The sequence below is a fragment of the Capsicum annuum genome, chromosome 8 (assembly GCF_002878395.1).
Source record: "Capsicum annuum cultivar UCD-10X-F1 chromosome 8, UCD10Xv1.1, whole genome shotgun sequence".
Taxonomy (NCBI): domain Eukaryota; kingdom Viridiplantae; phylum Streptophyta; class Magnoliopsida; order Solanales; family Solanaceae; genus Capsicum; species Capsicum annuum.
In genome coordinates this window covers 141,278,686-141,292,679 of record NC_061118.1, presented here as the reverse complement: position 1 = coordinate 141,292,679, position 13,994 = coordinate 141,278,686, and the positions used below count along the sequence as shown (strand labels likewise).

Here is a 13,994-nt window from a genome sequence, read left to right as displayed (position 1 = left end):
CGAGCATATGGCGCCTCAGGCACTGCTCACCTACTTCAAAAACCAACGACACAATAATATTACAGGGAGAAGCTGATTTATACATTGAACATCGAACATTCACTTCTCTTGAGTCAACTGATTAAATGATGCGTGTAAATTTGCTAACGAGACTTATTTGATCCTGCTTACGGAAATATCGCAAAGAAAAATGATTTAGGGAGGAATCCATTCCAATGAACTTTGTAGGAATGTGGAAAAGCCTTTATACTTACCTGTTCTACTTGGTTGCACACCTTTTTTATGATGGTTGTGTTCGTGCCAGTTTAAACACACAATTCACGGTTCACACGCATTGCACTCGTACCATTAGGCTAAACCGCCTATGGAAACTATACATAGACTATGGTGCATGTCCTTAAACATACTTGGATCACAATGATACTTGCCAAGTAATCCTAAAAAAGAAGCCTAGTGGTGAGCTGGTGTCGGTGGAAAGTGGAGAAAACATTATAGCAATCAGTTCCCTGATAATATTTTGGACCCTTTAAATGGATTTTTTTCTCACAGAAACGGAAACAGATCCAATTTATACCAAAGCTTTTATATTACAGATACCAATACACTGTCAACTGCAAAGATGCAAGAAGAAAACAGACGCCAGAGCGAGTTTGCTTGCCTAATATTCAAGGGATGGATTGGCACATACAGGGCCACTCCACATGCTGCTTCAAATGTGAGATTTAAGGTCTTGGTGCAAAATTGAATTCCAAGATGGATTTCGGGGAAGGAATGTGTCAGAGACGTAAGAGCAGGTGGGAATGACGGAAAGGGAATGGGATTGGGCATGTGCAAAGGCGGCAACACAGAGATGTGAAGCGAGCCCTACTCCACGCTTGGAACGAGGAACATAGGTGTGGAGAATGTCCATTACTCTACCGCCATCTCTCAGCTCATACTCCAAATAGGCTTCCCTATCCTCGGTTTCGAACCTTCCTACTCTCTCGCTCCATACTATCTTTGGTGCCTCACTCCCCCCACTAGCCATAGTCTCTCCTGACCCTGTCTGATCTGCAAACAAAATGACCCTTTGAATGGAGTTAATGCGTTGTATTAACTCAAATATAACTGAGGGACAAAAATTCCAAACATCAAACATTTACAAAATTAATAGTATGCAGAGTTGGTGACAGGGGCAGAGCTAAGCGTCGCTATAGGTTCGATCAGACTCGGTATCTTCGGTTCAAAATCCAATATTTGTCTTGAAAATTTAATGAATTGAAAAAAAAAAAAGAGGGAGGGGGGACCCGATGCACTAAATCTCCTGCTATGCGCGGGGTTCGGAGAAGGGTCAGACCATAAGGGTCTATTGTACGCAATCTCACCTTACATTTCTGCTAGGGTTGTTTCCAGGGGTTCTACCCCGACCTCCTGGTCACATAGAGACAACTTTTCCAGTTGCTTCAAGGCTCCCCTTCTAACAATCTAATGAATATGCACCTATTATTAATTTTAAACTCAACATTACTTGAAAAAGTAAGTATCCAAAATCCATAAACCTCAAATTTTGGTTCTACCTTTGAACATAGGGTTGCGCATTCTGTTCTTTGTTTTGGTTCTATCAAACTTTGGTTTGATTCTTCGGCTATGGAAAAGTGTGCACCAAATACCGAACTGAATTAGTTAGGCAGTTCAATCTGGTTTAGTATTTCTAAAACAATTTTTCAATGCAAATGAGCGGAATAAAATGAGCACCAAATCAAATATTAATAGACTTGAAACAGCAAAATGTGAAGCAAACGTACATAATAGTAACATAATAACAACATAGCAAACAAACGTACAGCAAGCAAAAATCTGGTAGGCTTCTTCATCTTGTTTTTGTTATAATTGCTTAGTTGGGTTTGATCTCAAATAGTATGTGTGATCATATAATCCTTAATCTGAATAGTGCAATATGTTGGTAATGTTTCTTTTTTGAAACTACTAACTTAATATGTTGGTAATGTAGCTGTCATTTACTATTGTGAGAGAGGATGTGACCCTTATTCTGTAACTGTCAAAAGATATTCATATCTATCCTTCTCAAATTCATTTCATAGCTGGTACCGGAGTCCAAATTTTTTTTACTAAGAGGATTTAAGCTATGAAGAAATAAAAAAAATAAGGAAATACGTCTATTATATATAGAGAGAGAGAGATAGATAATATAATACATACATATATGTATATATGTGTGTGTAATTTTTCAACGAAAATTCAACTGAGCCCCTTGTGCCCTTAGTTTCGTCCCTGCGCATAGCTGGTGTATATGATCAGGGCAGACCTAGTGCTTTTTTGTGGTGTTGTGGCACCCATTAAATCTGATGTAGACTGTATAACTATATTAGAAATATATAAGAAAAATTGGTTCTTCTTCATCACCGAAGTTCTGGGACCGTTTAATCAAACACCGAACTGAAGAAATCAAACTTTTGAAGGAAGAAAAACAGAACAGCAACCCAAGAATCCAATTAGTTCAGTCTGGCCCGAACAGTAAAACTTGTAAGGTGTAAACTTGAGTTAATAATCTGTTTGGCCAAACTTGTAAAACTTAATTCACCTTAACCTACCTACCTAGCTACCCCAGATGAGAAAATAAAGAAACCCCAAGTTTCAAACCCTTGAAGGAAATCGAAAGAAACATAATTTTCAACCAGAGATGACAAACTTCAACAGGAGATGGTAAAAATAGCACAAAATCGAGAAGATGGGTCAAAGGATACAGACCTACAATCAACTGGATAGGCAAATTAGAAATGCTAATTGAGAGCTGAAATGAGAAACGGGGGTTTGGAATTTGGAATTTAAACGTTAATTAAGAAATAAATACTCATGTAGATGCGACTATGGGTGTCAAACAGGTCGAACCTGCACATAATAAACCGCCTAGTTTGACCCGGCACGGTAAGCCCAAGGCTTTAGGATTCCGGGTCTCGGATCATTTTTTTTAATTTGGGTCCAGTTAATCCGGTCCGAACCAAGTCCGGTCTAGACTCGCCGATTAACTGGCTCAACCCGGCCCGGTTATCTTTTATTCAAAAAAAAAAAAAAATATATATATATATAGCCCTTTTTTGGTTCAAATGCTAGTTTGGGTCCATTTATTAAAAAAAAAAAAATTACATTAAAAATTATTTTTTAATCCCAAAAAAAATTCTATAAATACCCTACAACTTCAAATCATTTTTCACACAATTTTTCACTCTCTCAAATCTCATTCTCTCTCAAATCTCAATTCTCAATTCTCAAATATTTAATATATTTAATTTCTTAAAGTGTTCACTTTAATTTTTTAATTTTTCGTTTACAAAGAACGAGCGAAAGTTTCAAAAGTCGCAACCTTCGGATACTTTCAAAATTTAGTATTGTCGTTCCATCTCTTACGTTTAATTTTTATTTATTGTATTAGTTGTTTAATATTTAATTTTATTATATTTATGTATTTTGAATATTTTTAGTTTAATTTAATTTATATTATGGTTAAATTAAGAAACCTCGCTACTAAAGGTGTTAAAAAATTTTGTCCCGGAAGCGGTAGTGATAGTAAAAAGCAAATTACTAGAGGTAGTTCAAGTAGTAGATATACCCGTGTGTCTTCGCCTCTGGTACTGTTTTGGTACACCTTTTGAGGAAGACATAGGTGTAGCTGCGCACGATTTAGATTATGTAGAAGCTCAGAAAAATTACGGTATAGAAGAAGAAAATAAAGTAGATGCGGTTAATTTAGACGGAGATAATAAAAATATTGCTCAGACACCCGCAGTAAGAAATGCTAACGTTAGATCTGAATCGATTAATCTCTCTTTCCGTCCTTCCAGTGCCCCAAGACCTAGTAAAAAAACTAGTGTTTCATGGCAATTTTTTGAACGTATATCAGATAATGAGGTGCAATGCAATATTTGTCAACAAATATATAAGCATAGAAGTGGAGGCAAGTAAGGGGGTACGGGTACGTTAATGAGACATATAACTGAAGATCACAAAAGAGAGTTAAATATTGCACAAGGTGGTGGGGATATTGATGGGCCAACGCAAACTAGAATTGACCCAGCGACCGATCACGTAGCGAAAAAGTATAATAAATTAAGGGACCGGAAAGAAATAGCTAAAATGGTAGTTGTGGGTTGTTTGCCTTTTAATTTTCCTTCTTCTGATGCATTTATTCATTATATACAAGCAATTTATAATTCTATGTTTGACGGTATTCCTAGAACTACTTGTCGGTCTGATATTTTTAGACTTCATTCACAATATTATTTTTATTTATCAACATTGTTAAAAAATATTCAATGTAGATTGTCTCTAACTTCTGATCTTGGTCGTGTTGTAAATAAAAATGATTATTTAACCGTTACTTGTCATTGGATGGATAGTAATTTCGTGATGCAAAAACGTATTCTTACTTTTTTTATATGATGAAGATCGTAAACATACTGGACAATTTATTGTTGATTCTATTGTTAAAATTTTCAGATATTATGGTATCGAAAATAAAATTTTATGTATTACTTTTGATAATGCTTTTAACAACAAGAGTGCTATAAAAAAAAATTAAAATCTATGTTATCTCCGTCTTTGCCTGAAATTTTTCATATTAAGTGTGCACGTCATATATATAATTTAATTGTAAAAGATGGTCTTGAGTTTTTTGAGTTTTATATTGAAAAATTCCGTCTTGTCATTGGTTTTATTCAAGAAAATAATCGTAAATCGAGAATTAGAGAATTTAAAATTAAATTTCAAGAAAATGAATTTATACCGATTTTGATGCCTAAGGAAATTGATACTAAATGAAATTCTATGTATGAATTTTTAAAAACTTGTTATAAATATAGATTTCCTATTACACTAGCTTCTAATCACCATTGCGGTTCATTTGATGATTCTGCTAATTGCATGCTACATGATTCTGATTGGTTTGTAATTAATGATCTTGTTAAGTTTTTAGAAAAAATTTATGTAGCTACGGTTGAATTTTCCGGTGCTTATTATCCTACTGTTTGTAATATTTTGACATATATAGCCAATATTTCTGGTTTGCTCAAAGAATATAAAAATAAACAAGGTTATAAAAAAGCTATTGGTGCCATGTTTACGAAATTTAAAAAATATTTTTTCCCGATTCCCCCTATTTACTTGGTTGGTGCCATGCTAAATCCGTGCATGAAATATAATAATATGTGTCACTTTAGTACTCTTATTTATACTAACTTAGAAATAAATACTAACCATGATTCTGAACAAGTACAACCTGATTTGTGGACGGCTACGAATGATGCAAAGGATTACATAGAAAAATTATATAATCACTATGCTGGTTTATTTGATTTAGTCGTATCTACAAATATCACTCCAACTGCTGCTCCTCATCCTCCCGAGGAGCCATCATCTTCTAAAAGGCCGGCACATAGTGATTTTCCTGATTCCTTTTTGATTTAAATTATTGGAACAGTGTTGATGAGAGAACTTACACATCAATTTATCGGGAAGAGCTGAAATATTATCTTCGGTCGGCACCAGAGGATCTCAGACGACGAATCAACACGTTGGAATGGTGGAGGAGTAATGAAACACAATATCCTGTGCTTTCGAGATTAGCTAGAGATATCTTGAATGTTCCAATGTCAACCGTTGCATCAGAGAGCGCCTTTAGTCAGGGACAACAGCAGCTTGGAGACAACCGACATTCATTGGGAACCAATGCAATGAATGTTCTAGTTTGCCTCAGAGATTGGATTAGAGCGGAAAGAAGAAACATTAGGAATGGAACCGAAGCCGAGCGACTAGCTGAAACTTGAAGAAATTATGTCTTCACGGGAGAACTTGAAGTATATATTTAATGTATACGTGTGTATATGTTTTATAAATTAGTATATAACTATATCTATATATATTGTAATGTATATATATTGTAGTATATTTTATAAGTACTAGTATATATACATTGAATGGTGCGTATATATGAGTATATATCTTTTATAGAAGTGTATATTTAACGTATATATGTGTATATGTTTTATAAATTAGTATATAACTATATCTATATATATTGTAATGTATATATAATGTAGTATATTTTATAAGTAGTAGTATATATACATTGAATGGTGTATATATGAGTATATATCTTCTATAAAAGTGTATATTTAACGTATACATGTGTATAAGTTTTATAAATTAGTATATAACTATATCTATATATATTGTAATGTATATATATTGTAGTATATTTTATAAGTAGTAGTATATATACATTGAATGGTGCGTATACAGGTGTATATATCTTCTATGGAAGTGTATATTTAACGTATACATGTGTATATGTTTTATTAATTAGTATATGACTATATCCATTTATATTGTAATGTATATATAATGTAGTATATTTTATAAGTAGCAGTATATATAAATTGAATGATGCGTATATATGAGTAATTGGCTAATTGTGTATATGTGTATATATTTTTTAAATTCTAATGTAGTATTTACTATATATATAGTGTATATATATTATTTAACGTATTTATAAAGTATATAGGTGGGTATATGACTATATGTAATGTATATTGAAAGAAAGTTTTTTTAAAAATATTTTTTACTGGGTTTGACCGTTTTTTTAACCGAATTTGATCGGATTTTGATGGATTTGACCGGATTGGGTTAAGTGGGCCGGGTTCGGGTGGACTTTAATTTTTTTACTGTTGGGTCCTGCCCGGCCCGGCCAGCACCAAACCCGGCCCTTAACCAGCCCTCAACCCGATTAAAGTAGAAGGGCTGATTTCAGGTTGGCCCGACCCAGCCCGGCCCGTTTGACAGTCCTAGATACGACATACAATAGTAAAGGCGTGGGAACAAGATAATGGCTGGCCCAGGATAGGGGCGGGAATATCGAAAAATTCTGATAACCGGATCGAACGGAAGTGATTAGATTTTTCAATTTAATTTTGATTTATTTTTTCTATAATTTCGATATTTCTATTTGATTTTCAATTATAGAGTTTAGATATTAGGATATTTTGATTAAACCAAAATTTATAATATAATTTTAAAATATTTTTATACATGTTATATACATCGGATATTCTATATTTTGGAATATACATACGTCTATTCTGTGTTTTGAAATTTACTTGCAATAGCCACTAAGCCCACACTCCACTAACTAAGCTCACACTCCACTAAGTCCACACTCATAATTCAGTAACTGATTAAAGTGAATAAGGAATTAATTTTTTCACAAACACAAAGTCACACACCAACGGCGATTCCAAATTTCTTTCATGGCAAACGGCAAACTGCTGAGTGGCTCTTAATTCACTACTAGAAATTAGCCCTATGACAATGGTTCAAAAATCGTTGTGGTAGCTACCGCAACGGTTTGACAGATGTTGCATATGCGAGCGTTGCGATAGAACTACCGCAATAACTTTTGCGACGGTTTCAACAATCGCTGCAATAGATAGACCTATTGCAACAGTTCATTTTAACTCCTATTGAGACACTTCATATTGTCTATAGCAACGGTTATGAACTGTTGCAATAGCCCCTATTGCAACAATTTTTGAATATCTACTGCAACACTTATTGGCCTTTTGCAACGACTTTTAACTATCTATTTCAATGTTTTTTGACACCTATTGCAACATTTTTTGCTACCTATTGCAACACTTTTTGACGCCTATTGCATTTTTTTTTTTTGCTACCTATTGCAACGATGACTATATATATATATAGTGCTAATAGATGAAAACGAGAGTATCCAAAATCGGAAAAGAATTAACCTTCAGAAGGTGATATTCTTAGCACATCATTACCCTGAACTCATCAGTTCCTATTTATAGGAAAGAGGATTTATAATAACACTTGTTATTGAACATGATGCCAAATATTGTACAACAACTATTTACACACACAAGCATAATAAGAGTTCACAATTAATCCTTGGCAATTTCTGAGCTAGCAGCCAACATGTGCCATAACTTACTGAACAAGAAGACATCAAAATTCAAGAAACCACATCGTCTCCATCCTTGGAGCATTGACCAACAGAGCCTTGTCACCGAAGGGGGAGCTCTGATCTCCAACATACAAAGGAATTTCACAACTGAAGAGTATGTAGCAGATGCCTAGATCGCTATTACGCGCAAAAGCTATGGACAACATCTCTAGCTTCTTAGTATGGGCCCTGATGTAATAAAACACCCAATCTGTAAGGAGGACACCTTGAGTTGCACATGGTCATTGTGGAAGTAACTTGCATATGGTACAAAGGTTTCTATATGGTACTGATTCGCGATTATACAGGAGTGCTAACGGAACCATTTCAGCTAGCAGGTGCAAATTGTAGCTATTATATCAGGACTTTATGCACCAATAAATGATGTCATCAACTTTGTGAGAGAAATTCAATATGTTCTCTCTCAAACCATCTGTTATCGCCTGCCTCTGCCTCGCGACTCCAACTCCGCCTAAATACTTGGACTCGGCCTCCGCTTCTGCTTTCTTAACTTGGAGAATCTTTTCTGGTTCTCCCTTGTATACACTAGCAAGATGCATTCTTTGAGCTACCAATACAACATATGACAAGCAGAGAAGAAGAGTAGAGTTCAGAGCCAGAACGGTTTGTCTGTATGATCAACACAACTACTTGAAAGTTATGTTGCTCGGACTCTACAAAAACATCAAAGGGTGTGTGTCAGATCATCCAAATGTAATGGATTTTGTAGGGTCTGACATTGGTGCGGCTAGTCTAAGCAACATAACTTGGAGGCATTCTTTATATTGACGTTATCAACATTTTGAATCCTTTACAATAAATTCATGTAGTACTTTCAGAAATCGCATAAATATGGTTATCTTCAACTTTCCACATACTAGACGCATTCATTATCAGCACCGCACATGTACAACAAAACTTCGGAGGAGCAAATACTCAAGTAGTTAATAACCAAAAATCCATTTTACACCTACTGAAGAAACTGGAAAAAAACTCCTCTTGAATTACGATTTGTTGATTTGTTTAAACTAGATACTGTGGTCATCTGCAACACTAGGAACGGCCAATACGTGCATTTATCTTATTCATCGCTCTCCGTACAGAGGGCTCCGGAATAATATCAAACATCAATATGTGCTCAATATTGTATCTATATGCTCCCATCACCTGATAGACAACACTAACATCAGATATACCTTGAAGGAACACAAATTTCTATTGAATAGACTGAGAATTTCATGAACCTTTTGCCTCTACAAATATGCAAAATTGCCAACTACCAAAGGAGCAAGCAAAAATAAACATATCTTCCTTTCAATATCAGACAACAGAAACAATTGTATGAACGTGCAACATTTAAAATGCTGAGCATTTTCGCCTGAATTATCAATATATCCCGATGGAAATCTTTATAAAATGAGTGTTGCTCCTTGGACATAGATGTATACATAGTGCTTTAAAAGCCCAACAATTTTGTGGAGTATAAGAGTGAAAATACAAAAAGCACAGAAGGGAATTGTATAACATCAGCTAAAAGTCTAAAACCTTCAGTTGAGCAAACCTCCTCTATAAGTATTCTACAGTTGCTGGATTATTAATATTACAACATTTTAACCATCAAAAGAGAATACTTGTATTGGCTAATTGCTTCTTTTATTTGAATGTCATTTCTTTCTTCTTTCAAAATCTATCTCGGTTTGGATTAATTGATAGCTTTAGCAAAGATTCAAGTTATCTTTTGCTTGTTTTTGTCTTGACCCTAGTTCATAACGGCCAATGATTCCTTATCCTTTTATGTTTACGCTATACATTTTCATAGGTTGCTCTTAAGGGCTGTTGATTTTTCCATCAATGTGCTTGAATCTCGTGGAAATCACTAGCCAAGCCCAACTAGCTTGGGATTGAGATAGATATGGTGTCTTTGTACCTATCTAATTTAGAATCCAACATTTAACATTCGTATATCAGCGAGTAGTCAGCTTAAAAAAGTTATATCAACAAGTAGCAAGAGAAAAGATGCATCAGAGGACGTGATTAACGTTTTGAGACATTATTTATGAAAGATGCTAGAGGAAACCTACAAATACAGGATATGATGAGAAGATCAAAAAACTTCCTTTTATGTTTTGTTAGAAACAATTTTTGACAATGTACATCTATAAACAATGTAGGAAAAATATGTTTAACTAAAATAGATGATATCATAAATCAAGATTCAAAATTTGAAATTACTATATCTATGCAAAGGCTCTATGCAGGACAATTAACTAACCACTGCAACTAAGAATGCTGCTTTGAGATTTCCACAAGGCTCACAACACGCTCTATTTGTCAAAAAAGGAAACCATCTGTCCAGATACAATTTTTTGTCAAAGACTACCTTAAGCATGTAATGTTTGAACCAAATCTTAATTAAGACGATATTTTCACTAGTTACCCTTCTCCAAAAAAGGATATTTTTACTAAAAAAAAAGCAACAAATTTCAAAGGCATGAAACTTACTAAAAACGCTGCGCAAGTGTTATTTTTCAAGCAGGATGATACGAGCCAAAGGGCCATCATAGCTTTTGATGACATCATTCGAAGCCCATACATGAAGATTCAAGCTTTGGTCATATTGAGGGTAAAAGGACATGCATGGAGGACTCGTTTCGAGCTTACAATAGAGCAAAACCATGTTTAGAAGATTGCTTGGGACTTGTGTTGATGCCTACCAAAGGGTTCTAAGAGGTTTCACATTTTGAAGCTTGAAGGAGGGACCACGACTTTGGAGCATTGGAGGGGCGGCCTTGGAGTGTAAACACTCATTAAGGGTGTTTTAGTCTTTTTGGTGCCTTTTCTTTACACTCCATAGGAGCCCCTTTTTACTAAGGGTATTTTGGTCCTTTATGTAATAAGCTATAAATAGACTCTTTAGGCTTATTTTCTCATTAGTTGATTATGGATATTTGAGTCATTGAAAGACATTTTCTTCTCTCTTTGAGAGTGTAGTGTAGGGCTTGAAAAAATCAAGTAGAGTAGGGCTTGGAAAAGCCATTATTGATCTTTGCTTAGAAACGGTGGTTGTAAGGTGGAGTTGCTTTCCTTAGCGGTCACCGTAAGAGTTCGGCGTTGTTATTGTGGGTCTTATCATTTGATACACGGTTTGGTTCCTATTTCTTGTAATCTCGTATGTCAAGCTATCTATCTTACTTTATTACATTTTTTTGTTATCTTGTTTCTCTTAGACTTCATTTCTTTAGGTCATTCTTATATCACAGGACGTGGACTATCTTTTTACATAAGCACATACACATAACATCACCATGTCACCTCAGTACGGAATATACAATTAACCTGTGCCAACCTCCACTAGCTCCAGCAGAAAATCCAAGAAAGTTTCCAACAGTCATCCAGGAACAGAACACGGCATTTGCAGTATTTCTTTGAGCAGGACCTACAATCAAGTCACCAACACATCTCAATAAATCACAACAAAAGGAGAACTGTATCAACTAATTGAAAAAACTATTCTTCTCTCCATCTAACAGAACTTTTACCTGATAAATCTGCCAAAAGAGCTCGAGCCGAACCCTGCCAAGATAAAATAATTATAGTAACATGTTCTAGAACCACATACACCCCATTAGAAATAGTAGTAAACTTTCAGAAGCTAACCTGCACAGTATTATTAGCAAGATCAAGCATCCAAAACCCAATGACGAAGATGATGGCTGCTCTTGAGGAGTGCCTTTGAAAGTGTTGTATTTTCACACATTAATCAAAGACTTCACAGCCTATTCAGATTTGCCAAATTACAGGAACAAGAGGAAGAAAAAACCTGCAATGCTCTTAAGTGTCCCCTAATAGGTATCCTAGGTCTGCAGAAAACCCGATAATTATCAACTAAATGACAAGATTTTGTTCAGCCAATTTAACTGGAACTAAATAACTCAATATAGGATAAACATAACTGCTAAATGCTTACAGCAATAGAGATCATGACAGCTCCAATAAAAATGAAAGGCCGCCTTCTGCCATATTTTGAATGACATTTATCACTCCATATACCTACACAAGGTTGCACCTGAAAGAATTTCCAAGAATACAAGCTTGTAAGTTAAATAATCAATGGAGCTCCTGTGCATTTTGTACCACTACTATTACAACATAAAAAACAACAACAACAACAACTACATATCCAGTGTAATCTCACAAGTAGATTTACGCAAACCTTATCCCTACGGTTCCGATTGATGAATTGGTACCACATACCTATGAAATTCTTAGTTGCAACTTTTCCATTTGAAAGTAGCTTCTGTTTCCTCTGATTTTGACCAAAATAAAGGCTACTAATCAGTCCCCACATACAATTAAGCTGACTCTTCTCCATCTGAGGTGTATTTCTTGTTGATCTCTTCTCCATCATAAATGATGTCACTTTTCTAGTCTGAAATATGGCACCAAGAGTCAAGAGACCATAAAGCTTCTAACTTTCTTCACAAACATGAAACATTATATGAGAACTACAATACGTTTCTTGATTTGTAGAGTTACTCAGTACCTGTGCTGGTGCGACAGACCGAGAATTACCTCTCAAGGTAAGAAGTTGCAAAAATTTTGTTATAAGTTAGAAATTAGGGCACTGAAATTCTATGGTTCAAGAATTTGCAAGTATTTCCGCAAATCGGAGAAGCTGCAAGAAGCATGCATAACTATTTCAGTAGACGGCTAGGGTTCAATCGAAAGCGGTCGGAGCACTGGTGGTTGGAGCACTGGTAGTAGGAGCAATAGTTGGTCGGAGCACTTTTGGTCTGAGCGGTAGTCGGAGAACTCGATTGGAACACTGGTTTGAGATGCAGTCGATCGGAGCAGTGATTTGAGACCCAAGTTTTTGTTAACCCAATTTTTTTTGTTAAGACGCTGCTTTGATTTTCCTTAATTTTTGTTATTTATTTCATTAACATTTCGCGGACTTTGTGAAAAATTGGGAGGAAAAAATTTTAAAGCGATGCAATAGGTTTTTTTCCCAATAAAGGGTTGCAATAGGTGATTTTATGGTAACGGTTCATGCAAACGTTGCTATAACTCCCTATTGCAATGGGTATATATCAATAGTATAGTTATAGCATTTACTAAAATATTTTTTTTGCAACGATTCAAACTGTTGCAATAGATCCTCTATAGCAATGTTTTTGGAACCGTTTTCAAAAGGTTTGTTGCAATGCAATGGGTATATATCAATAGCATAGTTATAGCATCTACTAAAATAATTTTTTTGCAACGATTCAAACTGTTGCAATAGATCCTCTATAGCAATGCTTTTGGAACTGTTTTCAAAAGATTTGTTGCAATAGAGATAATTTCTAGTAGTGAATTGCTTCATATATCTTTGTAATAATACAATAGTAGCTCTTGTTTCTTACATGATACAACAACAACTATTGTTTTATTCCACAGTGGCTCAAAAAAATTGAATTTAATAAATCGAAATCGAACCAAACCCAATCTTAAAAAGATCAAACCAAACTGAACTAATTCGATTTGTTTTTTGTTACCCCTATTTTCATAATAAAAAAAGAAGAAAAACAAAATCAAATAGAATACCGAATGTTCACCCTAGTTTAGGAGCAAATAAATATTCAAAATTAGATGGTAAAAGTATATTTAATCCTTTTCCACATAATCAGCTACACTTTTACACCTTTTTTTTAATGGTCAAACACATCATCAATCCTCCAAACATGGCACAAATTTTTATTTTGACACTCCAACTAGCCATTGTTCATTTTAAACACCTAAACTATTATTTCGTTGTGTCATTTTAGCACATTTTGTAGACATGACAAAGTGACTATAGTACACTAATTGACAGTTCGTGAGGGATTTATTTTGATCAATTTTTATTTGTTTTCTTCATTTTTCCCTATTTCAAGCCACCATTTCTGATTTCCCAAAGCTTAAACTTCTTCTTCTTCTTCATTCTCCATCCCTTCGG

General features: G+C 34.8%; 2 protein-coding genes across 6 annotated transcripts; both read right to left on the bottom strand.

Annotated features, from left to right (window-relative positions):
• Positions 1-502: 502 nt before the first annotated feature.
• LOC107839115 (acetyltransferase At1g77540) lies at positions 503-2,879 on the bottom strand. 4 transcript variants are annotated; one of them, XM_047395849.1, is made up of 3 exons: positions 2,749-2,864; positions 1,557-1,624; positions 503-1,050 (listed from the first exon to the last, which is right to left on the bottom strand). In XM_047395849.1, exons 2-3 carry the CDS (start codon positions 1,576-1,578, stop codon positions 710-712), a joined length of 363 nt encoding a protein of 120 aa, XP_047251805.1. In that variant the 5' UTR covers positions 1,579-1,624; positions 2,749-2,864; the 3' UTR covers positions 503-709. The 4 variants fall into 4 exon arrangements, with proteins under 4 accessions (XP_047251805.1, XP_016537961.2, XP_047251806.1 ...); XM_016682475.2 differs by lacking the exon at positions 1,557-1,624 and having other exon boundaries at positions 2,749-2,879; XM_047395850.1 differs by lacking the exon at positions 1,557-1,624 and having other exon boundaries at positions 503-1,067; positions 2,749-2,838.
• Positions 2,880-7,831: 4,952 nt separating this feature from the next.
• Positions 7,832-13,033, bottom strand: LOC107839114 (sucrose transport protein SUC3-like). 2 transcript variants are annotated; one of them, XM_047395847.1, is made up of 9 exons: positions 12,561-13,033; positions 12,272-12,446; positions 11,985-12,083; positions 11,838-11,877; positions 11,675-11,747; positions 11,557-11,590; positions 11,354-11,453; positions 10,290-10,365; positions 7,832-9,184 (listed from the first exon to the last, which is right to left on the bottom strand). In XM_047395847.1, the coding sequence occupies exons 5-9, from the start codon at positions 11,702-11,704 to the stop codon at positions 9,071-9,073; spliced, it is 354 nt and encodes a 117-aa protein (XP_047251803.1). In that variant the 5' UTR covers positions 11,705-11,747; positions 11,838-11,877; positions 11,985-12,083; positions 12,272-12,446; positions 12,561-13,033; the 3' UTR covers positions 7,832-9,070. The 2 variants fall into 2 exon arrangements, with proteins under 2 accessions (XP_047251803.1, XP_047251804.1); XM_047395848.1 differs by having other exon boundaries at positions 7,832-8,691.
• Between the last annotated feature and the right edge of the window lie 961 nt (positions 13,034-13,994).

Coding starts and splice junctions, on each gene's coding strand:
- LOC107839115 (XM_047395849.1), bottom strand. CDS start 1,578: ATGCGCAACCCTATGTTCAAAG. Junction 1,051..1,556: donor GCGCAACCCTATGTTCAAAG/GTAGAACCAAAA, acceptor TTTTGTTTGCAG/ATCAGACAGGGTCAGGAGAG.
- LOC107839114 (XM_047395847.1), bottom strand. CDS start 11,704: ATGCTTGATCTTGCTAATAATACTGTGCAG. Junction 11,454..11,556: donor TCTTTTGGCAGATTTATCAG/GTAAAAGTTCTG, acceptor ACTTGATTGTAG/GTCCTGCTCAAAGAAATACT. Junction 9,185..10,289: donor CAGCATTCTTAGTTGCAGTG/GTTAGTTAATTG, acceptor GTTGTCTATCAG/GTGATGGGAGCATATAGATA.